Source organism: Protobothrops mucrosquamatus, unplaced genomic scaffold (genome assembly GCF_001527695.2).
Source record: "Protobothrops mucrosquamatus isolate PMUCROS unplaced genomic scaffold, P.Mucros_1.0 scaffold358, whole genome shotgun sequence".
Taxonomy (NCBI): domain Eukaryota; kingdom Metazoa; phylum Chordata; class Lepidosauria; order Squamata; family Viperidae; genus Protobothrops; species Protobothrops mucrosquamatus.
This window is the reverse complement of record NW_015386693.1, coordinates 86,928-113,807: the sequence shown is the minus strand read 5'-3', so window position 1 is coordinate 113,807 and position 26,880 is coordinate 86,928. Positions and strand designations below refer to the sequence as shown.

General features: G+C 39.4%; 1 protein-coding gene across 1 annotated transcript; it reads left to right on the top strand.

The window, feature by feature from the left end:
* Positions 1-1,241: 1,241 nt before the first annotated feature.
* Positions 1,242-21,638, top strand: LNX2 (ligand of numb-protein X 2). The gene is made up of 9 exons (XM_015815654.1): positions 1,242-1,636; positions 6,257-6,504; positions 7,766-7,965; positions 11,496-11,864; positions 13,174-13,317; positions 14,770-14,941; positions 18,518-18,749; positions 19,900-20,058; positions 21,463-21,638. The coding sequence occupies exons 1-9, from the start codon at positions 1,242-1,244 to the stop codon at positions 21,596-21,598; spliced, it is 2,055 nt and encodes a 684-aa protein (XP_015671140.1). The 3' UTR covers positions 21,599-21,638.
* Positions 21,639-26,880: the final 5,242 nt, after the last annotated feature.

Here is a 26,880-nt window from a genome sequence, read left to right as displayed (position 1 = left end):
TAATAATAGTAAAGTTGGAAGGGACCTTGAAGGTCATCTAGTCCAACCCCCTGCTCAGGCAGGAAACCCTATACCATTTCGGACAAATGGCTGTCCAGTCTCTTCTTAAAAACCTCCAGTGTTGGAGCATTCACCGCTTCTGGAGGCAGGTTGTTCCACTGGTTAATTGTTCTAACTGTCAGGAAGTTTCTCCTTAGTTGCTTCTCTCCTTGGTTAGTTTCCATTAGAATACATTGTAGATCAGTTAAAGATTAAAGTATTTGCAGAATAATTCATCTAGCAAGATCGGTTTTTTTGAGGTGTGTACAAAGGTGCAAACAGCTTCTGACTATTAATATTCCACTACTGAGATCAGCAGACAGTGTAAACTTTTCTTGTAAGCATTTGACTTCTGATATGCAGCCTGTTTAGTTGGACAGCAATCCTAAAAGTGGAAAGGAAAGGACATGTGTAATTTTCCTATGGCTTTAAAGGGAAGGATTAATTAATGGGGTCTCTTTAACTTTACTGAACAATGGGAGCCTTGATTTTGCGCTTAAGAATTACTATGTACTAAGAGCTCCAGCTGTTTTTTTCACTTATGGTCAAAAAGTCCATAATAAAAGTGTGCCACCTTAGAAAATGTTTGGTTGTGGGAAAAGAGCAGATAGTGCTATATATTTATTTCCATATACAGCATTGGCAGGAAGAATTACCTGCATACACAGAGATTCAGAGAAGGAACAAAAAATGCATAATAAGCTACTGGATAACTTATTTACTGTACATTCCCAAGAAAGTCAGGATTAGTACTTAGGATATCCTACTAGCTATGGTTGGCCATCAGTGTTTCGGAGTGCTAAAGCCCATAAGACTGAATTATGATTTAGAACTTATACACGTTTGTGTATGATAAAATCTTGGCTGCCTTTTTTAAGGAAGGAACTTGTTGGGGATGAGCAGTTAGCAAGAGAATTAAATGCCACAAAACCTCAAAGGGAAATCAATGTGCTTCCTGTCACCTTCCCTCCCCTTTTCCTGCATATGGCCAATTTTTAGTCATGTGATATAGACATCCCAAAAGCATGAAGTTGCTTCCTGTGTTATGTTTTCAGTATTCTGGTTCACCTTAGCTTTAGCAGCTGGTTTTTGCGTCAGTCATTGTATATTTGTGTACATTTCAGAGTAATGACTCTTTACTAAAGGACCTTTACAAGCAAGATCTCTACTGAAAAAAGGAAACTGACCCAATTTGCCATACAATGGGCACGTCAAACGAAGAGATGGTCTCAACGGAACAGAACCTGAACCCACTCTGCTTTGAATGTGGCCAGCAGCACTGGACAAGAGAGAATCACTTGTACAATTATCAGAACGAGGTGGACGATGATTTGGTTTGCCATATTTGCCTTCAGCCCTTGCTACAGCCATTAGACACGCCTTGTGGTCACACATTCTGCTATAAGTGCCTACGAAACTTTTTGCAAGAGAAGGATTTCTGTCCCTTAGATCGCAAAAGGCTCCATTTTAAATTGTGCAAAAAATCTAGCATCCTTGTTCACAAACTGCTTGACAAGCTCTTGGTGCTGTGTCCCTTTACTTCAGTGTGCGAAGAGGTAATGCAGAGATGTGACCTGGAAGCACACCTGAAAAACAGGTAAATAGTGAGAGAATGCGCCTGATCAACTTTATTATTATAATTATCGTCTATGCTACTTGCCTGCCTGCCTGCCTGCATATATTTGTTTCCTTCCCATTCTGTCTCCTCTTTGGAGGTTATTTAAAGGTGATGATAAATGAATAGCGGTAGATCAGCCTTGTGCTTCTTAATAAAGCAAAATGAAAGGAGGGTGAAACTATCTCTGGGACTGTTGATATTTTACAGCTTTCTAGCTCTATGTATGCATTTTGTTTGGGTGAATAATCATGTGATAAGGAAGAATCTTTCTCTCTCCCTTCTGATTGTCTGAAATGTAGACATAGAAAAGATTCTCTAACAGAATTGTCCCTCCAAAATGTGGTTAACAGGGAGAATAATGGAGCTAGACTACTTGAATTTGCTCTCCTATCTTTTAAACAATCAATGGAGCACATCAATTAATTAAATTAAATTATTCTCATTTTTCTTTCTCTTTTGACCCTTTCCTGTCAAAGATAAGTAAAATCCTATTTTTCTGGAGTAAAAATCAGTGACAGTATCATGCTCTGGATTGCCAAGTAATAAACAGAAGGTGGCCCACACAAAGAGAGATCTCTGCTCTACAAGCTGTTTGTAGATCATGAAAAAAAATTCTCATGGGGCTCAAGGGATGGTTAAAGATAATGTGAAATATGAAATAGGCCTTTGGGAGGTTCAGGAAAAATTGAATAATTGCTCGTAGCTGCTTGGAGCTACTACTATAGCATCTATCTGATCAAACTGCTATCCAGTATTAATTGTCCTCTTCCTAGAAAACCTCCTTTCCTAACTTTTGGCTCTTCATTGCCTCCCAGCCCAACTTAGTACATAATTGTAGCAGAAAAAAAATGGAGGAACAGATGCTGTGCTTGAAAGTTTTGATTACTACAAAGAAAGGCAGAATTATAAATCTAAAAGATAAAAAAGGTAGACATTTTGCTTGGCAAATTAGTCAGGTGTGGACTGGGACTTTAGCATCTTTACTTCTGGATGGGGTACAGTACCCCAGACAGACCTGATCCATAACTTGGGGGTTCTCCTGGACTCGTGACCCCTGTTCAAAGAGCAGGTGGCAGTTACGGTTAGGAGAACCTTTGCACAACTGCAAGTTGCAGCCTTTCCTGGATCAAGAGTCCCTGACCCTCTCAGGTCACACAAGCCCTAATCATCTCGTGTCTAATGTCTTTTGGAATGTGCTCTACCCTTGAAGAACAGCTGGAAGCCTATAATGGCACAGAATGCAGCAGTGCAAGCAGTTCTTAGAGCCCGCTACACTGGCCCATGTTATACCACTGCTTCGAAAGCTGCACTGCTTACTGATCTGCTTCCAGGTGCAATTCAAGGTTAAAGCCCTGCATGGCATGGGTCCAATCTACTTGAGGAACCATCTCATCCCGATGGGACTGACCCACTCCACCTGCACCAGTAGAGGGAGCGTATTGTGGATCCTGTCAGCCAAGTAATGTCAACTGGCAAGATCCAGAAGAAGAGCCTTCTCTGCTATGCCTAACCCTAACCCTAGCCCTCTGGAGCGTTTACCCCCTGAGGTGAGATTGGTCTCCTGAGATTTCATAAGAGCCTTAAGAACTGGCTCTGCCAGATGGCTTGAGCACCCAATGGGGGAGCTTCACACCAGAGATGTCAGGGAGGTGGGATTAGATTTTAGTCAATTTAGTCAATTACTCCCTTCTTTGCCATCTTGTCTCGGTGATTGTATCCGTTGATGTTTTTATCTGCTGTGTTTTTTACAGTGGATGGTTTTAATGTTTTTCAATGTTTTTTATGCTGTAAGCCAGACATGTCAAACACAAGGCCCGGGGGCCGGATGCGGCCCGCAAAGTGGTTGTGAAAGCCATCCTGGAAACAGTGAGGGAACGGCCCCCTCTACCTTGGCCCTGGCCCAAGCCAGCCGGGAGCCAATGTACAATTTTGTGGTGGCCATATATGCTGAAACGCCTTCAGTCTTAGCTCCATAAGGCCCCCTGCTGCATGGCCTGAGAGGAACAGTGAGGCTCCTCCAGTGGACCATGCCTTGGCACTTGCCCTGGTCCCACCCCCTTCTGCCAGAGACCCTCAGATCTGTCCCACTCCTGGCCAGGCCCCCACAGGCGCCCTTGACACGAACGATGCAGAGCTGGCCATACCCACTCAGTAGGCCACACCCACTCCATCCACGCCCACCCAGTAGACTGCACCCACCTTGGCCACACCCACTCGGCCCCCTGAGGGCAACCACAATGCTTATGCGGCCCTCAATGAAATTGAGTTTGACACTCCTGCTGTAAGCGGTCCAGTGTTGTTGGATACAAGAAATGGTGGCAAGTAAATTTTATTAATAAGTGGACTGGTTATGCGTAACTCTAATAAATGACAAATTGATTATACAATTTCAGCTTTGAAGGAACAATCCCCAACTGCCCATTTGAGGTCCCCACTGAACACTGATAAGTTTAATAATCTGTGATATATTAATATCACAGATAATATAGTAAAACCTTTGGGTGTCAAGACAGCCAACCATATCCACAGCAAAGTGTAATTGTTGTTCGCCACAGATCTCACTAATTCAACTTTGGACAGCTAAAGGACTTCAAACATATAAGTATAATGTATATAAAATTAAAAAAAATCCTGTTCCAAATCAGCCAACATTCCCAAGCACATCATTCACTAATAGCATGGACTTGATTACTCTCCAGACCCCTGTGCCTGGGAAAACACCCAGATCTGAAAGGCAAGCAGTGTCAGGGCCAGCTGAACGTCAGGTGTAGGGTGTTCCAGAGGGCAGGTGCAGTTACAGAAAAGGCATGCTTCTTGGTTCCATTAACTCCATAATACATAAAATCTGGAGTATGTCCTCTCCTGCCCAACCTAATGTGATGGGTAGAAATTATGCTGAAATAATGACAGGCGCATAATGATGTTGTTGAGCAAATGGAACCATTATGTATTTTTGTTCCGACATCTGATGCAAAACATAGGTTTGGACATTTCTGTGACGATGTCACAAATGGCATTTTGTTCCAGGCAGCTATGAAATCAGCTAAATACTGTATGTTTTTATTGCTTTCAGGACTTCATTTCTTCGAAGTGTGAGGCCAAAGATTTCTTCTTTTGTAATATGTTAGTTCCTTGACTTACAGAAAATGAAAACAAAACAAAATCTACAGCTGGCCAGAATAGTCAAAAAAAGCATGTACTGTACATATGATCCTTCCCTTCCCTTCTTCATCTCTGTTATACCAGAATTCCTATGAAGGTTACTCACCTTTTTTGAACTTAAGACCAAGATCATTTTTCTGAAGTTTGTAGACTTTTGTTTTTCCTTTCTTTTTTAAAAAAACAACAACAAATCATGGCAATAAGAAAGTGTGCTGAAAGTACTAATCATTCTTAGTAATAAATACTGGTGGACCACCAGCAATCATTTCATATAGGAATCACCAAAGAAGAGAATATTTATAGCTCAGGGTTGAACTGTAGAGGTCTTGTGCTTTCTGAGCTTTATTGTTTATAGAGGTTTCATTACCCAACTAGGTAACATCATCACTTTACAATGCCTTGGTAAGGCCACACTTGGAATACTGCATCCAGTTTTGGTCACCACGATGTAAAAAAGATGGTGAGACTCTAGAAAGAGTACAGAGAAGAGCAACAAAGATAATTAGGGGACTGGAGGCTAAAACATATGAGGAACGGTTGCTGGAATTGGGTATGTCTAGTCTAATGAAGAGAAGGACGAGGGGGGACAGGATAGCAGTGTTCCAATATTTCAGGGGCTGCCACAAAGAAGAGGGAGTCAAGCTATTCTCCAAGGTGTCTGAAGGCAGGACAAGAAGCAATGGATGGAAACTAATCAAGGAGAGAAGCAACCTAGAACTAAGGAGAAACTTCCTGACAGTTAGAACAATTAACCAGTGGAACAACCTGCCTCCAGAAGCGGTGAATGCTCCAACACTGGAAGTTTTTAAGAAGAGACTGGACAGCCATTTGTCCGAAATGGTATAGGGTTTCCTGCCNATCATCATCATCATCATCATCATCATCATCAGTGTGATTGAGTGTGAGATTTGCACCCTGTTAATATGCAGTAGCTTGCCCTGCCAGTTTTGGATGTGGTTTTCTCCTTGATAGTTCCTTGATTAGGGCATTGTTTTCTGTGTTTAACAGTAACAGGGAACAAAGCTTACACTCACTCACACTGATGATACTATCAAGTTGGGTAATGAAACCCCTGTAAACAAACAACAAAGCTCAGAGAGCACCAAGCGCTCAACTGAAGTTCCAAAGTCTGGAACTTCTATAAAAAATGTATATGTGAAGAAATTTGGAAGATCTGAATCCAAAGGACCTTCGTGGCATTGGCTAGTTCTCTGTACAATATCAATATTGTAGCAACAAGCCTTCCTGTTATATCCAGATTTTTAAAAATTATAGCTCCCATCATTTCCACTCAGCACAATCAATAGTCAGAGGTGATCAAGCGGCATCCTATGGGGGTGTGTATATTACATTACTTTATATAACTAAAGATAGTTATTTTTTTTTCAAGCCTCTGTTCCCTGTTTTTATGATAATATAGAAGCATTTCTTCCCTAGGTGTGCTGGGGCTTCAAATCGAAGGGCTGCCTTGGAAAGAAGGATAAACAGCAAATTGCAGGCAGCCACCGAAAGTGAAAATGAAAACGCCATGATAGATCATCTGGACTCCCAGTCACCTGAAGCAGAGCATGCTGGGACTGGAATGGCGTCAATGGAGCAGAACATGACATCAGCGACAGTTTCGGTGTGGACAGATGAGTCTGGGCTTGATAACCCTGCTTTTGAGGAGAACATAGGAACTGAGAGTGAGTTTAGTTTTCTTTTTAGTATTCGGTTTGATCAGTGCACTTTAAAATGTAAACTTTAAGAAATCTTAAAATCAGATTTTATCCTGGCCTGCAAGCAAATAACCTGTTTTCCTAGTGTATGTATGTATATGTACATGTAAGTAACTTACATGCTACCCATCTCACCTAGAGGCGACTCTAGGCAGCTTACAATCAATATAAACAGCAAGGTAGAACATTAAAACAACCAAAACAGTATTCTATAAACTTTGTTTATAGAAACCTTGAGAATTAATTAGAGCTACATAGAACGAATGCTTCTGTTAACAATAACCAGGAGGGCTTTTTTTAAAAGTCCTATTTAGCCTCAGCTTTCTTGTTACAGTCAGTTGAATGATTGTGACAACAGCCGAGCATTAATTTTTAATCTGCAAAACTTGGGAGGTACAATTTGCTCAGAATCAGAATCTGGAGAGCTCCATGCCTATGTTGGCATTTATACCAATATTTTATAAAACAAAAGGCATTTACACCAGTGACATGCTGCATATGCACAACATCAGTTTTAACCTATTGTGTTGTTTATACATTCATATGAACGGCTCTGATATCATTTTAGTGGGTGGCTATTTCAATTTTAAATTTGTCTAAACCAAATAATATGAATTTTCATTTGGCTTTCACATGCATCATTTTGTGAAACCATTTCCTAAAACTCCATCATGATTCTCCCACATAACCTTATGAAACCGTACAAAACTTATTTTCCAAAAATCCAATGAAGTGGCTCCATTATTGCTGTTAACATTTTGTCTTTCTGTGCCTAATGACTTTTTAAAACGTTTTAATTGTGACTCCTTTTTTATATATATGTTTGCTCTTTTATATCCTTGTTCGTATGCCTCCCAGGCCTTTGTGTGATGGGCAGCCATATAAATTTGATACACAAATAAATAAATAAAAATTGGAGATTCTTGTTCTCCAGCACAAACTGCTGAATGGCAGTCTGATAATTACTGGATTGCCTCTGGCTAGCCATGTAGCTATTGCAGGTCTGTTTTGGACTTTAGCAGCCCTGTTAGAAGCCCCTTTCAGGTGTCCCCACATTAGCCACTTACTATCAATTTGAGTTTGATTAAAAAGTCATGCAAGCTTGGTTTTAATTGGTTTGACTTATGACATAACAGATTTTATTTTATTTTATTATTTTAATCTAGCAGCATGTTGCATTGAAAAATATATTTCTTTGTACATATTGACTTCTTTCCCAATTGGGCAGCAATCCATCAGCCATCAAGTTTACCGGAAGGTGAGATCACCACCATTGAAATTCATCGGTCCAATCCTTACATTGAATTAGGAATTAGCATAGTGGGTGGCAATGAAACACCTTTGATCAACATTGTTATTCAAGAGGTTTATCGTGACGGGATCATTGCCAGAGATGGAAGGCTCCTTGCTGGAGATCAAATACTGCAGGTATATATCTGATTATATATTCTTCTCAACTCTGGTGTGTCTAGATTGTGCAGCTATATATTAGATGATGAGTAAGCAAGAAAGATTAACGATTTCCTGGCACAATTTTGGAATTTTCTCTTTGGCATAAAAGTTAATGTAGAAGTTTATGGCCAGAATGTGCCATAACTCAAGCAAAGAAAATAAGCTTTTTCAGTAGCTCTATTCTTGATTTAACAGAATTTTATTTTTCTTATACCCTGGAGTTCATCTTTAATATGTTTCAACAAAAAAAAATAAGGAAATCAGGATGATTGTTTATTCCTTCTTTTGTGAGTGATATGAAATACTTCCATTACTTGTAGAACTCTGTATAATACATTGGAAATTATAGCAATGTCATTTTTAGTGGTCCAGTATGAATTACAGTTGTTGATTTCTAAAGCTCTCTGCTTCCAACCCCCAGTGTACAAATCATATTTCATGTCTTCCTTTTTCATAAAAATGCTAAGAGATTAAGATGAAATTAAAATCTGAGTTTTGAGCTGCCTTTGTGTGTGTTCATGCCTTCGCAGATTAGAACTAGGTTTTGCATTGTATATGTGAAAGAGGGGCCATGCAGGATGGAAAATCTTATTGGAGTTTTAGGAAATCAATTATGGAACTTTACAGTTATCAGTTCCTCAGGTTGATAACCTATTGGAAGGATGAATTCAAGCCCAGTCTTGCCTCCCCCGACAAATTCCTTTCTGTACTGTTTCTTCTTTTTCCTTCCCCAGAGAATTTGTCTTAAGCACAATAAGGGCAAAGGCAATTTTTACAGGCTGAAAAGAAGGCCACAGCAATTGTCATTCTGAATGCCACCATTGCACAGGGCATTTCCTCCCACCAAACTGATAGATATTGTGTCAGGGCTGGTTGCATGTCTGCTGCTTCTCTTGGCCTTTTGCCTGCTTTGAATTTGGGCAGTGATCCCCAGACTGAGGTTTTTTTAAAGGGGACTAGACAGGATCATGGAAGATAAGACATCAGTGATGCTGAACTGTAGGCTGCACACTCTAAATCAGGGGTAGTCAACCTTGGCTCTTTTATGACTCGTGGACTTCAACTCCCAGAATTCCTGAGCCAGAATTCCTGTCGCTTGCAAGACAGCCGTGAGGTTGTACACTTGTAACAAATATTGGCAATTCCCCACTTTTGCTGCCTCGACCTCCTGCTACTGTCATGCCAAGGGACTCGTGGGGCTCCTTCTTCACTGTGATGTGCTTCTCTTGACAAGTCACACATTGTGAGAGGTCCTACAAAAAAGAATAAGAGTTTAGGCATACATTTCACTTGGGTTAAATCTGAAGGAGGGGAGTCAAATTATCTGCACATACAGATGCCCATGTGGAACAAATAATCATGTAGACCAGGGGTAGTCAACCTTGGCTCTTTTATGACTCGTGGACTTCAATTCCCAGAATTCCTGAGCCAGCTAAGCTGGCTCAGGAATTCTGGGACTTGAAGTCCACGAGTCATAAAAGAGCCAAGGTTGACTACCCCTGCTCTAAATATTGGTTGTTGGAAAGCAGCAGTGAAAAGGGACATCACCCTCCAGTCTAGTCTTGTGAGCTTCCCAAATATATGTAGTTGGTACCAACAGAAGAGAAGTTGGCCAGTTGGCCATTGTGTGACACAGAGTATTTGTCTTGGTATGATTACAGCCTGATCCATCTGGACTTTCCTTATATTCTTATGTCTTTGAATTTATTCAAAGATAGCAATCCTTTTAAGAATTCAAATACTCAAAAATAATGGATAGCTTGAGAGAGATGAATAATAGGATGTTTATGTTTTCCTGTTGAATGTTGTCTAAGGTGCCTACTTGGAATAGGAAAAGAATTAGGGTGTCACCCAAGTGCATCATTCAGTTTCAGGTGTGTATCCAAGGTATATATTCTGGGTTGATGAGAATGCTTGAGTGTGAGAAGTAGTATACAAATACAACATTGGAAAATATATTGGACTGCACTTTCTGCTTGCTGAATTTACCTTAACTTTCATAAAATCATTCCAGAACCATCCTTGAAGTCAATATTTGTGCATAGGTTTAGCCTAGAATAGCTAATCAGAGCCTGAAAACAAGAGCTATAAGGCAAGAAAGAATTCCAAAGTTGCTTTCTAAAGACTCACTTGGACTTCCTGAATATATCTTCTTTCCATGTTTATTGTGACTCACAAATGAAGACCAACATACATATCTCAGGATAATGTTGCAGGATCCAATCTGTGTTGGCCACCAGGACCAGAGCTTTACTCTTCCGAGCTTTTGGACTTGTCCTGGAGCCCATCCTCTGGGAATTTCTCTCTAGCAAAATGGATGCTTTGGGCTATTCTATATGTATTCTTCCTCTTGTGACTCTTGAATTCCCTTTCTCTCTGTTATGTTATGCAAATATTACCAATATGAATGAGCTATCATTATTTTGCTTTGGTAAATTCTGTTCCTTCATTTCTCTTTGAAGTTTAAATAAAAATTCATAAATATGCAATTGAAAAGGATTTTGCAGAATTTCCTCCAAATTTCAGCTATCTGAGAATATGCTCTCTACTGGCAGGAAAAGTGAGAAATGGAGACTCTGTCACAAAGTTTAAATAACAAGCCTTGGGAATACTGAAGCGCATTGTGGGTTAAAAGAGAGAAAAATAGATTAAAAGGAAAAGAAGTAGAATATATTTTTTACACCTTTACTAATACTCAAGAATGTGGCAAATAACTATTTCACACAGAATGTGAAAAGGAAACAGTTGTTTGAGTCTCAGTGATTATTCTAATCATAAGGTGTTAACACATTTAGCAGTTTAGATTTTGGATTGGTCTTTTTCATCCTATTAAGTGATACTACACCTTCCTTCTTTCTGCTGTTTCAGGCTTTTTCCTTCAGGGTTCTTCTTTATTTTCCTTCCTCATCATGTAGCACAAGCTCCCCCCGGTCTGATGTAACTGGGGAATCGTAGTGCAATATCTCTGGAAGGCGTAAAGTTGAGGAAGGCTGATAAGGATAGAATAATACATTATACAGAGTGTACCATTAACTCTAGGCATCATTCCTGGCTATCATTAATGGCAAAAGCAGACTAATATAGGTAAATATGAAGATGTTTTCAAAAGATCTACCTAAGTGCAAAAGGAAAAAAATCCCCAAAGGTTATTCTTGAAATTGCCAAGAATATTTGTGAAAAATGTTCAGTACATTTGGCTCCAATTTTACAAAGTGTGAATTCTGTATATTAATAGCTTACTCATTCTCTGAAAGCTTCACCTTGTGCACCCAGAACAGCACCTTTCAGGCAGAAAAAATAGTAGGAAAACTTCCAGCAATGCAAAATACTTGACCTAAATGTAGTCATGCTGATTATTGTAGGAACAGACAGAGAAGCTAGGAAATGGGAACCAAAAAGGGTATAGAAATACATGGCATCTCCTGGAAACAGATGCCCATCTGGAACATTGAATAGGGGCAAATTGTCACAGGTCCGACATATATTTTCTGCTTCTTTTCTTTCAGGTGAATAACTTTGACATCAGCAACGTGTCTCACAACCATGCCAGGGCCATCCTTTCCCAGCCCTGTACATCGCTGCATCTCACAGTCCTCCGAGAGAGACGATTTGTAAGCCGAACTCACAATCACAGTGATAGCCCTCCCCAGCGAGACGATAGCTTCCATCTGACCTTGCACAAGCGAGACTCCAGTGAACAGCTTGGCATTAAGCTGGTGCGCAGGACCGATGAGCCAGGAGTATTTATTCTTGACCTCCTGGAAGGGGGGTTGGCTGCTCAGGATGGCCGACTCTGTAGCAATGACAAGGTGTTGGCTATCAATGGGCATGACCTGAAGCATGGCACACCTGAACTGGCTGCTCATATTATCCAGGTAAAGTCCTGTGGCGGAGGATTCACTCCCTTTTGTGTACTGTGCTTTTCCCAAGCTGGACCATGATAGTTGGGAAAGGTGGGGTTTCTTGCCTTAATATACCTGTAAGTTGTCAGATTAAGGAAGACCAGCCTTCTAAAAAAACATGGATGTTGATGCCCTAAGTTGCACTCCAGTGAAACCTTACTAACAGACGCATAAATAGATGAACACTCTATACTGAATGATTATTAGAGAGATCTCCCCTACAAAGAATAAATAAGGTGGTGTAGCATTGCAGATTCAGGGGGGAGAAGATGTGTCAGAAGGCATATGGCATGTAGCACCTGCCAGCAACTCCTTAAAGTTGTGTTTTCCCAACTTTATTAACTATATAGCACTGTTTTCTAAGACCTTTCCCCCCCCTTTTCCCCCCACAGGGTAAAGTTGAGAAGCTTCTGTGGGCCACTTGAGACTAGTCATGAAACAATACCCTGGCATCCCCTTGGCTTCTTCTGCTCCGCCATTGGGGTTTAGATTCAATGGACGAGTAAATGTTACTTGATACGTTTTTCCTTTTCTCACTAATTTTACTTCTGGGATAGCAACCAGCAAGAGCTCTGTTTGAGCACCCAGAGCTGAGGATAGTGAAATCAGGTATTGGCAAAGTGACTGATCTAATCCTCTGCCGTACCAGAAGATGGATTGTTTTATTATGTGGCGAAAATAGAGTCTGACCAGTATTAGGTCCTCAGGGAAAGTGTTGATTTCCTTCATATGTACAATGTAGTCTTCATGGCTGCTTTTTGATTAGAAATCAGGTAGTCCTCGACTTATGTCCATAACCGGCCCCAGAATTTCCATCGTAAATTATGATGTCATAAGTTGAGGCACCCACATGGCTGCACAAAGTTTTATGAGTTTTTTTGCAGCAGCAGTTGTTAAGTGAATGCTACAGTCGTTTAGTGAATCTGTGTACTTCTATGGGCATGTTTTGCCGGAAACCAAACAAAAACCCCCAGAAACCAGCAAAAAACATTGTGAATCATGGTCACATGACTGAGGAGTGCTGAACTGGCCATAAAGGTGAGCTGGTTGCCAAGCGCCTGAAATGCAGTCACGTGACCATGGTATGTGTGTGTGCGCGTGCGTATGCGTGCAGCTGATGGAATTCCAGAACTGGTCCTAAATGGCTTTTGGTGGGTTTGTTGTAACTTCAAACAGTAGCTAAGCTTAACAAAGACTGCCTGTATTTTGACTATTCTTTGCTCTCAGAGGTAACCAGTATTTATGCCCCAATCCTCTATTCATGTTTCATGTGAATCCGCAGGCCAGTGGCGAAAGGGTGAACCTAACCATTTCAAGGCCTACAAAGTCCCAAATTGTAAGCATTCTCAGAGATGGGGGAACACATCTCACCAGCCATCATCAATCCTATCAACTGTATCACAGCAACAGGCCAAGCCCACATAAAGTAAGTTTGGGAATGGACAAGTTATTATTTAAATTTATATTCTAATATAAATTTACCTCTGCATTTCCTAAAAACAAATAAATGAATTGAAATGTGTTCAGTGCATGTCAGTGTTTATATTTTTACAGAATTCTTAATACAGGTTTCCAGTTAACTAGATACTGAAATCCATAGGGGGGGGGGGGAATATCCATACAAAATTTAATGTATGAATGAAAATAATATATAAAAAGTAATGTATTAGGGAACTAGGTTTTTTTTTTTAAAAATGCAGGTATTAAGCAAACCAATATATAAAATAGGTATACTAAAGGGAAATGTATACTAGGACATGGAAAAATTTTTATGTGTACTCTTTTTAAGAAATTGAAAACTAAAATGGAACGAACCCAAAATTGGGAAATTAAGAAAAAAAATGAAAAAACAAGAGTTACCCGTTACCTCTATAGTGTTGATTGCTGTTAAGATTAAACATATTGTATGGTTGGATGTCTAGGAAGTTGGAAAAATGCACCCTCTACTGGATAGCATAGCTATTCCCACAGTCATCTGTTAATCTTTATGATTAAAAATATTCTCCTCTAAAAAAGGACAGGCACTTAAAATATCCCAGCAGAACAAAAAGGAATGTGCCACCTCCCATTACATAATTTCTCAACTTGAAAATGTACATTCAGATCCAAAAGGATATGAGCTTAAGTACTACTGTACCTCCAAATATACACACATATTCTCCCTCCCCAAAATTGGATATATTGTATTGTTATGCAATCCAAACAGCAAAAAAAAAAGGATTTTTAGATCCTAGAGATTGATTAGGGAGAATACCAATATTTTGTATTTGTAAGAAGATTTGTGGATGGGCATTTAAGTCTTTGGGGGAAAAATGACTGTCTTTTAAATAGTTATGTGAGGCTTTTAATGAAAGATCTGTCAGTATCACTGTGGCAGTAGTTTACTTGTAAAATGTTTTTAAAGAAATCATTTGCATTGATATACTCAACTTTAATAACAGTTGTGTGGTGAACAACTCTAATATACCCAGTTTTTAAACTATTATCCTTAATGTATTCCTTTAGGTATGAAATCTTCTGGGAAATATATTTTAAAATGCAGTCTCCCATAGTGCATACTTTTTGTAAGCATATTTAAATAATTAAAAATTGTTGAGCTATAGTTAATGGATGCTGGCAAAGTCTACATCAGGGGTAGTCAACCTTGGCTCTTTTATGACTCGTGGACTTCAATTCCCAGAATTCCTGAGCCAGCTTAGCTGGCTCAGGAATTCTGGGAGTTGAAGTCCACGAGTCATAAAAGAGCCAAGGTTGACTACCCCTGGTCTACATGATTATTTGTTCCACATGGGCATCTGTATGTGCAGATAATTTGACTCCCCTCCTTCAGATTTAACCCAAGTGAAATGTATGCCTAAACTCTTATTCTTTTTTGTAGGACCTCTCACAATGTGTGACTTGTCAAGAGAAGCACATCACAGTGAAGAAGGAGCCCCACGAGTCCCTTGGCATGACAGTAGCAGGAGGTCGAGGCAGCAAAAGTGGGGAATTGCCAATATTTGTTACAAGTGTACAACCTCACGGCTGTCTTGCAAGCGACAGGAATTCTGGCTCAGGAATTCTGGGAGTTGAAGTCCACGAGTCATAAAAGAGCCAAGGTTGACTACCCCTGATTTAGAGTGTGCAGCCTACAGTTCAGCATCACTGATGTCTTATCTTCCATGATCCTGTCTAGTCCCCTTTAAAAAAAACTCAGTCTGGGGATCACTGCCCAAATTCAAAGCAGGCAAAAGGCCAAGAGAAGCAGCAGACATGCAACCAGCCCTGACACAATATCTATCAGTTTGGTGGGAGGAAATGCCCTGTGCAATGGTGGCATTCAGAATGACAATTGCTGTGGCCTTCTTTTCAGCCTGTAAAAATTGCCTTTGCCCTTATTGTGCTTAAGACAAATTCTCTGGGGAAGGAAAAAGAAGAAACAGTACAGAAAGGAATTTGTCGGGGGAGGCAAGACTGGGCTTGAATTCATCCTTCAAATAGGTTATCAACCTGAGGAATTGATAACTGTAAAGTTCCATAATTGATTTCCTAAAACTCCAATAAGATTTTCCATCCTGCATGGCCCCTCTTTCACATATACAATGCAAAACCTAGTTCTAATCTGCGAAGGCATGAACACACACAAAGGCAGCTCAAAACTCAGATTTTAATTTCATCTTAATCTCTTAGCATTTTTATGAAAAAGGAAGACATGAAATATGATTTGTACACTGGGGGTTGGAAGCAGAGAGCTTTAGAAATCAACAACTGTAATTCATACTGGACCACTAAAAATGACATTGCTATAATTTCCAATGTATTATATAGAGGTCTACAGGTAATGGAAGTATTTCATATCACTCACAAAAGAAGGAATAAACAATCATCCTGATTTCCTTATTTTTTTGTTGAAACATATTAAATATGAACTCCAGGGTATGAGAAAAATAAAATCCTGTTAAATCAAGAATAGAGCTACTGAAAAAGCTTATTTTCTTTGCTTGAGTTATGGCACATTCTGGCCATAAACTTCTACATTAACTTTTATGCCAAAGAGAAAATTCCAAAATTGTGCCAGGAAATCGTTAATCTTTCTTGCTTACTCATCATCTAATATATAGCTGCACAATCTAGACACACCAGAGTTGAGAAGAATATATAATCAGATATATACCTGCAGTATTTGATCTCCAGCAAGGAGCCTTCCATCTCTGGCAATGATCCCGTCACGATAAACCTCTTGAATAACAATGTTGATCAAAGGTGTTTCATTGCCACCCACTATGCTAATTCCTAATTCAATGTAAGGATTGGACCGATGAATTTCAATGGTGGTGATCTCACCTTCCGGTAAACTTGATGGCTGATGGATTGCTGCCCAATTGGGAAAGAAGTCAATATGTACAAAGAAATATATTTTTCAATGCAACATGCTGCTAGATTAAAATAATAAAATAAAATAAAATCTGTTATGTCATAAGTCAAACCAATTAAAACCAAGCTTGCATGACTTTTTAATCAAACTCAAATTGATAGTAAGTGGCTAATGTGGGGACACCTGAAAGGGGCTTCTAACAGGGCTGCTAAAGTCCAAAACAGACCTGCAATAGCTACATGGCTAGCCAGAGGCAATCCAGTAATTATCAGACTGCCATTCAGCAGCTTGTGTGGGAGAACAAGAATCTCCAATTTTTATTTATTAATTTGTGTATCAAATTTATATGGCTGCCCATCACACAAAGGCCTGGGAGGCATACAAACGATATAAAAGAGCAAACATATATAAAAAAAGGAGTCACAATTAAAAAGTTTTAAAAAGTCATTAGGCACAGAAAGACAAAATGTTAACAGCAATAATGGAGCCACTTCATTGGATTTTTGGAAAATAAGTTTTGTACGGTTTCATAAGGTTATGTGGGAGAATCATGATGGAGTTTTAGGAAATGGTTTCACAAAATGATGCATGTGAAAGCCAAATGAAAATTCATATTATTTGGTTTAGACAAATTTAAAATTGAAATAGCCACCCACTAAAATGATATCAGAGCCGTTCATATGAATGTATAAACAACACAATAGGTTAAAACTGATGTTGTGCATATGCAGCATGTCACTGGTGTAAATGCCTTTTGTTTTATAAAATATTGGTATAAATGCCAACATAGGCATGGAGCTCTCCAGATCCTGATTCTGAGCAAATTGTACCTCCCAAGTTTTGCAGATTAAAAATTAATGCTCGGCTGTTGTCACAATCATTCAACTGACTATAACAAGAAAGCTGAGGCTAAATAGGACTTTTAAAAAAAGCCCTCCTGGTTATTGTTAACAGAAGCATTCGTTCTATGTAGCTCTAATTAATTCTCAAGGTTTCTATAAACAAAGTTTATAGAATACTGTTTTGGTTGTTTTAATGTTCTACCTTGCTGTTTATATTGATTGTAAGCTGCCTAGAGTCGCCTCTAGGTGAGATGGGTAGCATGTAAGTTACTTACATGTACATATACATACATACACTAGGAAAACAGGTTATTTGCTTGCAGGCCAGGATAAAATCTGATTTTAAGATTTCTTAAAGTTTACATTTTAAAGTGCACAGATCAAACCGAATACTAAAAAGAAAACTAAACTCACTCTCAGTTCCTATGTTCTCCTCAAAAGCAGGGTTATCAAGCCCAGACTCATCTGTCCACACCGAAACTGTCGCTGATGTCATGTTCTGCTCCATTGACGCCATTCCAGTCCCAGCATGCTCTGCTTCAGGTGACTGGGAGTCCAGATGATCTATCATGGCGTTTTCATTTTCACTTTCGGTGGCTGCCTGCAATTTGCTGTTTATCCTTCTTTCCAAGGCAGCCCTTCGATTTGAAGCCCCAGCACACCTAGGGAAGAAATGCTTCTATATTATCATAAAAACAGGGAACAGAGGCTTGAAAAAAAAATAACTATCTTTAGTTATATAAAGTAATGTAATATACACACCCCCATAGGATGCCGCTTGATCACCTCTGACTATTGATTGTGCTGAGTGGAAATGATGGGAGCTATAATTTTTAAAAATCTGGATATAACAGGAAGGCTTGTTGCTACAATATTGATATTGTACAGAGAACTAGCCAATGCCACGAAGGTCCTTTGGATTCAGATCTTCCAAATTTCTTCACATATACATTTTTTATAGAAGTTCCAGACTTTGGAACTTCAGTTGAGCGCTTGGTGCTCTCTGAGCTTTGTTGTTTGTTTACAGGGGTTTCATTACCCAACTTGATAGTATCATCAGTGTGAGTGAGTGTAAGCTTTGTTCCCTGTTACTGTTAAACACAGAAAACAATGCCCTAATCAAGGAACTATCAAGGAGAAAACCACATCCAAAACTGGCAGGGCAAGCTACTGCATATTAACAGGGTGCAAATCTCACACTCAATCACACTGATGATGATGATGATGATGATGATGATGATNCTGAAATTGAAGCCTAGAAATAGCAGACATTACAGTTCTGTCAGGCATGACTCAAGCTACCACATGTCCCCTGCATCTGTACATACATGACATCCTGTTGTTAGATAACCACAGAAAATAACAACTTAGTGGGATGCATTTGCAATGGAATATCACCTCAACAGGATCTCTTGTTTGTTTTTATCCAGGTGATGTGTTGATGAATATTAATGGCATTGATCTGACCAATCTGAGTCACAGTGAGGCTGTGGCTATGCTCAAAGCCAGCGCTGCTTCCTCGGTCGTTGCTCTGAAGGCGCTAGAGGTCCAGATTGCAGAAGAACAGCCCCAGGCAAATGATGAGCAGCCGAGCACCATCAGTGAGAATGAATATGATGCTAGCTGGTCGCCATCTTGGGTCATGTGGTTAGGACTTCCAAGGTATGAGTAATTTCATCTTCTTCCTCTCTACAGCTTCTGCATTTTTTTTCTGAGCAGGATTGAAGAATCAAGATGTCTTCTACGCTCAGCCTTAGAAGCTCTTTGTAAGTCCTGTGCATGCCATTCTCTTACAGTATAGTGCAGTGATGGCAAACCTTTTAGAGACCGAGTGCCCAAACTGCAACCCAAAGCCCACTTATGCATCATCAGGTGCCGGGTGGGTGTGGCCCATTGGCTGAGTATGGCCCATTGGGTGGGTGTGGCTGCGGTGGTAACGGCAGACTGGGTGGGACTAAAAAGTTCAATCAATTAATTCCAACTTTGCAAGATCTTTTTTTTCCCTCGAGAAGTTGAAATTGACTGATTGAACCTTTTTTTTTTTTTTTTGCACACCGTGGCGGAGGCCTAAAGTGAAAAGGTTTTATAAAACCCAGCTGAAGGCCTTGGACTGGGGCGACGGCGCGCATGCCCACAGAGAGGGCTCTGAGTGCCGCCTCTGGCACCCGTACCATAGGTTCACCACCACTGGTATAGTGTGTTAAAAATAGAAGACATTATTGTAATTTTTAATAATGTTTCTATAAATGTAAGTGATTTGTAGAGCGGTACTCTTTTTAGCATTTCTCTCACAATATCAGGATTAACCCATAGTTTCTTTGTGAAAACCAAAACCAACAAAACAAAGACGCAGGCCCTGTTTGGTAAAAAGGAGTCCATTTTAAAAGGACCTATAAAAGTGATTTGTCATATATTTATTATTTGCTATTTTATGTTTTAAATGTATCTGCCCCCTTCAAGACCTCAGGTTATTCTTCCCAAGGTTTTCCAAAAATTAATTACTCTCTAAGCATCAGCATTCTTGATCTCACAAATTCAATAAATAATAAATAATAATAACATTGACCCAGGTTGGGTATGAGGTCAGTTGACTTAATATTTTGCCTGGATATTTAAAAGGTGTGCCACACACTTCAGGGAAAGAAGAGTTTTTGTTTAGAAATGTATTTTACTGAATAATTACTGTATTAATTATTAAAAAATCATTAATTCATTTGTATACAGGCAAGCCTGAAAGAGTTATTATAGATTTGTTAGAGGTCTAATGGATTTGTTTAATAAATTTTACAACTCCTTGCCTTTTTTTCCACAGCTGCCTACATAGTTACCATGATGTTGTATTAAGAAGGAGCAATCTAGCCAGCTGGGGATTTAGCATTGTTGGTGGCTACGAGGAAAATCACACAAACCAGCCTTTCTTCATTAAAACAATTGTTCTAGGAACACCAGCATATTTTGATGGAAGACTCAAGTAAGGCTCCTTTTTTGTTTTTTATCAATTTTATCAAGATAAGGAAGTCATCAGAGCTTACAGTTGATACTGCAGATTCATTCTCAAGTCCACTGTTTCTTAATCTTGGTAGCTTTAAGATGTATGGACTTCAACTTCCCAAATCCTGGGAGTTGAAGTTCACACATCTTAAAGTTGCCACGGTTGAGAAACACTGCTCAAGACAACATGAAATGTGTGTACTTTGTGTATGAGAAGTAGTTCTTTGTAAAATACAGATCCTGCACTGAGCAGGGAGTTTGATTTACAGTGTTCTCAAAATAGTCTTCTATTTACAACTGGCATTAATGGCCATTCAAAGCTACTTATGACTGCTGTCCCCTCTTGCAGTCACATAATCACAATTGGGCTGGTTGGCAACTTGCTTGCATTTACAACCAGTTGCAGTGTTCCATGGCCAAGTGACCATGAGTTGGGACTATTTTGCTGTTTTTCAGCAGAAAGGGAAGGTTGGAAACAGGACAGAAGTTGTCTACCTGGTTGAGTTCCACAATGGCTTTTTTTTTTTTAGAAGGGAATGAACCAGTTCCTCCTTCAAAACTGGCAGGAACACTCCTTCATTCCCATTGCCAGATCCTAACTGCATGTCACCTTCTGGGAGGAACAGGGATCCTAGCTTAAAGTTCTAAGAACCCATGAATAGGATCAAATTCCTCCCAGATAACCAAACCAGACTGAGCCTCATTTACCTTCATGGCACCTGCTTAAGGCTAGAGTTCAACTTTTAGCAAATACTTGGTAAATTCTTCACAGCAATCTTGCTGGTGAACATCTGACTCCAACTTCCCCAGGAGGATCTGGATCATTTTTCCAATTTGATGTCCTTCGAATGTCTGCCACAAACCAACAAATCCATTGCCCACCCAATCACATTCCTCTTTTCCCCCCACAATTTGTAATGCTAAGCTGAATGTTTTCACTTTTCTGACTTTCCGGATATTTTCTACAGTTATGCTCTTTAGTGAAGCTACCATAAATTGTTCCATTAACTGAAGTGTTCTCAATTAATCAGGCAATAGAAATTAAAATTCAAAATTATTTGAATTTAATTGTTACTTTTTCAATCTGAATTACCAGCATAACCTTCAAAGAGACATACCCCTTTGTGGTAAGGACGGAGATTGCACTTGCTGTAGGATGTGTATTTAATGTAAAACAAAATGCTTCCTTCTTTGGAACGATTCTTTTTTACAAGTATATATCAGTCAGTTAACATAACCATTGCAGCTAAAATGGTGTCACGTCTAGTTTTGCATTATACCTAAACAGAGGCATCTAAGAATTGGTCGTTCAAACTCAGAGAAGTCATTTCCTGCAGTATGTGGGTTGTGCAACTTACTAAGCCTCATTTGTTTCTCTCCGTAGATGTGGTGATATGATTGTTGCTGTCAATGGACTTTCAACCATGGGTATGAGCCATTCAGCGCTGGTTCCTATGTTGAAGGAACAAAGAAATAAAGTAACATTGACTGTTATCTGCTGGCCAGGAAGTCTTGTATAATATGCAAAGAACATATACATTGGTTGAAGCAGCTTTTTTTTTTTTTAATAGCTGGCTCGACTTTTTCAGGCAAAGCTGTTTTTTCCCCCCTCTTTTCTACTAATGCAGCTGGTAATAAGCTGGGCCAAAAATTGCTACCTTCATATCTGACAAATACGTGTGAACAGGGTGTGTGTGGGAAAGGAAGATTTTTAACTGTACTGTGTTGTTCTTCCCATCCTAAAGTAGCCGTTTCTATCAAGTTTTATTTATTATTATTTTATTTCCCATCATTATGTCATTGCAGGATCCAGGTGCATACACTTCAGTTTCTTGGTTGGCTTGAGGAGGTCAGCCTATTCCAGTAATTGTAGTGGGGGCAGGATTGTACCTAGCTTGGGTGCCAACATGCTGGCATGTTAGCTATCTGCTAGGTTGATCTCTGCATTGTTAAATACTGATGTATAACCTAAAGACAGTAGGTTAACAACAATTGACATGTAAGGCCTCCTACACAAGAGATGGTTATTCTGTAAGGTGCTTTCTATTTAAGTTTTCAGCTTTGTTCATGGAAGGCACATCTGGAACCATCTGTTTCAATTGTTAAAATGTGTTGCTGCATTAACATTTAGTAGATTAACTTCTACATATTTTTACTACATTTCAGTATGATTCTGTTTATATGAGAGCCTGAGCAATTCTTTGTGCTATGGCTGCCACATAGAAGCTGCAGGAAGTAGCTCCATGTAGCACATGCTCCATGTAATAGTCTTAACCCATAAGAAGGCCCACTGCCCCAAGGATACATCAAATGCATTGGAGAGCAGGGAGTGGTGGAAAGAAAGAAAATGGTTATTGGCCATTGTCCAACAAAAGTATTTATGGCATCATAATTATAGTGTACCAATTTGTCCCTGGCTACATGTAATCAGCAAGCTCATGTTTCATGTGAAGCATGGCAGTAGCTTGTAAGAATCCCCTCCACGTGATTCCCTTGTAGCATAAATAGTTGCCCGAAGGCTGAAACTGCATCAGTATTATTATCTAAGGCATGCACTGATACATGACCAACCTATGAAAGCAGCATCAGATGCAGAGCAGTGCACATTCTATGTGCATATTATGTGCTTTTTTACAAGCAGGTATCTTTTGTGATAATTCCAAATCCTGTAATCTAAATAAATTATGAGAACTTGCCATTATGTCTGCATTTTCTGTTTTGCATAATTTATTCCTCCATTAAGTCTTCATTGTGTATTTTGCATCATCATTGGACAAGGCATAGGTACAATAGAACTTTTTGCCACAAGAAGCTTGGCTCACCCATTCCTTGACTTTCAAGATTCATAAAATAATAGGGCAGGAAGGGAACTTGGAGGTCCTCTAGGCTATCTAAAATGAATAACCAAGCATTGTTTGAGACCCTCTAGAGATGGAGCACTCATAACTCCAAGAATCAGGCTGTTCCACTGCTTAATAGCTGTCACAATCAGGATATTCTTCCTAATTTTAAATTTGGATCTCTCTTTGTGAAGCTTCCACCTGTTAGTTCTTGTCTCAGGCACTATGAGGAATAAATGTACATCTTCTTCCTTGTGTTAGCTCTTCTGGCATTATAAATTTTTGTGTCTCCCCTTAGCCTTATCTTGTTTAGAATAAACATCCCCTGCCCTTTTAATTGTTCTTGATAGGATTTAACTGCCAAACCCCTCTTCATCTCTTGTTCTTCTCTGCCTTCTTTCCAATTCCTGTACTGTGGCTGCCAATACCAGATGCATTATTCATATGTAATCTGATCAGGCCAGCACATAGTGGAACTGTCATTTCCCACAATCTCAAGATTATACCTTTGTTGGCACAGCCTAAGGTTGCAATGGCTCTTTGGGCAGTTGCAGCGCATTGCTGGCTCTTACTTAATCTGTGGTCTACCAGGACACTTAAACATCCTTCTCACCAATACTACTTTCAAAACAAATACCACCTGCATTGTACTTGTGCATCTGGTTTTTTTCCTTCCTTAACTGCAAAACCTTACATTTCTGGCCATTGAACTGTATTTCATTGAAAGGACTCAATATACAAATCTATCATGATCCTTTGAACCTTGAGCTGGTCTTCTAATGCATTACCAATCTCTCCTCTTAGCTTTTTGTCATCTGCAAATCTGCTTAGCATCCTTTCTATAGCTTTCTCAATCATTTATAATCATGCTGAAGAACATTGGGTCTAGATTAGAATTCTGAAGTACCAGCTCCCCTTGATCTGCTAAGGAAGATTCATTGGGTACTATTCAACCAACAGTGAATCCATCTGATACTGGAATCATCCATTCCAGAATGGTTCTAGTTTATATAAAAGGAAGCCATGGTCAACTTTATCAGACCGGGGAGCATTGAACTAAATATATTTCTTCAACTAAAAGATCTAGATTTTTTTTAAAGTAAAAGATTATAGTGATAAGTGAAAGTGAAGGACAGAGTGTTCAATGACTCTTCATGAAATATATACAATTTTTAGAGTAGATACAATATAAATTCTTTCAAAAAAGTGATGCTTTATGAAAATCTGCCACATCTATATATAAAACTTTGATTGCCTATTACAGTTCTTGGGAAATGGTCATCTACGTCCTGCCAGTTTTCTCTTTCACTAAAGAGATTTAATAGCAGAAATCTAGCTAATTAAGGTGCAAGTTTTTTGAAGACTTCATCGTCCATTTCAAAAAAGCAAAAAGATGTGTGCATCTCAAAATTGTTAATCCCTACAAAATTTATTTGAACTTCTTTTCATCCCGACTGTGTTCACTGAGTAGGACCAAAGCCTACCTTTAAAAAAAAAATGAACTGCAATAATTGGATTATTTTTTAGAATATTTCGTGTGTAAAGGGGGTTGTACCCTTCAATAAAATGTAATGTGGGTATGATAACAGTGCTGGCAACAGTAACAAAAATTAATTGGAGGTGACATTAGTTTGATCTGCAATATTAACATGCATTGATAATTGCTGTCCAAAGTGAATGTTTTGCTATGTAAAAAAAATGTTTTTTCTAAAAACCATTTTTACACTTTATACTGCAGCTAATTGTAGCTTTCTTGTGTGTCTTATATGCAAAAGCTGAGAAATAATTTAGAAAAGGGAAAAACTATTACTAGGAGTGCTATGTTGTAATTTCAGGAAGTCTAATGGGGAGAAGGAACCCCACACCCATAACTGGGAGCAAGAATGGTATTTTCCCCTCGTTATTTTGTCTCCTGATAAAAGCCCAGATGCCTTTACCTAAAATGCTGAAACAACCTATGTTGTTTATGGAGTAGTTTCCTTAATTATTTACCTTCTTTGAGCTGAGAACAGCTAGTTTATTTTATACACAGATTCACACTTACATTCTCTTAAGACAAATCTTTACCTTAGGTAGATCTCAGTTGGAGAGCATGGACATCCTTTTGTAAAGCCCTCAGTGTTGGCTTTCAAATGAATCCAGATTTCCTCTGCAAAAGTCACTTGGCCTACTTAAAAACTGTCTAATTTATAATGGTTAAGTACGTTTAGAATGATCTGTGTATTATAATGCTAGTATTATTTAACTGAGAATGTATTTTACCCTCACATCTATCTAATATGGGCATGCATTTTTCCTGCCTCTCTTCAGTCCCATGTTTGGAATAATATGGCATGTCTTTTTGAGTTCTTTGCTCTAAAGAAAGCGGTAAGACTTTGTTGTTGTTGTTTTTTTTAAAAAAAACACCAACACAACAAATATAATTTTGTTTCTCTCCTGTGCAATGCAAGATCTTTTGCTTTCATACTGTAGATCAGAGGTCTTCAAACTTGACCCTTTTATGACTTGTGGAGCTGGCTGAGGAATTCTGGGAGTTGAAGTCCACAAGTCATAAAAGGGCCAAGTTTGAAGACCCCTGATCTAGATCCAAACAGTATTACCCAGACAGAACTGCAGTGAAAGTCCCCATTTGTACACAAACCAAAGTCCAAAGAACTTCCTGGGGTTGCATAAGGAATGTTGTATCTCCATGATTTTTTTCTAACTGTCTCTGATGCTATTTTGCATGTTGCTTTTGGAATTCTCTGTTTCAAAAGCAGTTGATGTGATGCATAAGAGGAGGTACTACTATTGCAAAACCTTTCACGTTCTAGTAGGTTACTGCTACTATGTATGTAGGCTTCCGTATGTGCTGTAATAAAATGGCCCGCCTTTGTGAAGAATCCCACTGTGAAATTCCTTGAAGATGGGATACACTTCAGGACCCAGCAATCACAACAGTCAGGATTGTGGGGAGAGAAATATGGCTGTGGCTAAGAGGATATCGCTGTAAAATAAAGAGCTGGCATGATGAGGTCAGTGTTGTGCCACCATTATGGGTACATTCAAGATGCAAAGATTGAGGGTTAAGCCTTAACATTTGTTCAATAATAAGCAAGAGCAAGTTAACTATTTTCCCTTCCTTTAGTGCAGCAGTTCTCAACCTATGGATCATGACCCCATTTGGGGTCGATCGACCATTTCACGGGGGTCGCCAAGCAAGGCTGTCCGCCATTTTTTCCCCCTTTTCCGGCGGGAGCCTTACCTCCCTTGAGCTGGGCCAGCTGGTGGTCGGCCTGCTCCGTCTCTGCCGCTTGCCAGCTACGCCTCGGCCGGCGCAGGGGGCGGAACCATGCATGCGCGGCGCTCCCAGGCAGGGAAAGTCCTCGACTTACGACCGGTTGGGTAGTCCTCGACTTATGACCGGTTTAGTCCTCGACTTACGACCGGTTTAGTCCTCGACTTACGACCGGTTGGGTAGTCCTCGACTTACGACCGGTTTAGTCCTCGACTTACGACCGGTTTAGTCCTCGACTTACGACTGGTTGGGGGGTTGCGGCATTAAAAAGGTTGAGAACCACTGCTTTAGTGAATGATGGGATATAACTTTTCAGTTTTAACTTTGTAAACAAAGCATTGCATTATATTGCAAGTTAGCCTAAAGGCTAATGAGGAAGATAGTTGTCCTGTATTCACCATATGCCATTTGAAATTAGGCCATTGCACTGAATGCTAAGGTAAAACTATCATCTCATATAGTGGCAAAGAGTACCATAGACCTCTGTCCTAGGGTTTTGTACTATCGATTACCATCTCTATTAATGGAAGCTGGTACCAGGTGGATTCTCTTATCCTTGCCCTATTTTTTTTTGCTGACATGTTATTTCAATTTCCTTATTATTGTCATTTATATCATTGGGTTGGTTCTTCAGTGCCTTCTGTCTTAAACTATACCATACAGTGAAATCCAGTGTTGTGGTATT

Bases quoted from the DNA above. Each gene is read 5' to 3' on its own strand.
- LNX2 (XM_015815654.1), top strand. From the start codon at position 1,242: ATGGGCACGTCAAACGAAGAGATGGTCTCAACGGAACAGAACCTGAAC. The intron at 6,505-7,765 runs GTGAGTTTAGTT...CCAATTGGGCAG, and splicing joins GGAGAACATAGGAACTGAGA to CAATCCATCAGCCATCAAGT. The intron at 13,318-14,769 runs GTAAGTTTGGGA...TCTTTTTTGTAG, and splicing joins ACAGGCCAAGCCCACATAAA to GACCTCTCACAATGTGTGAC.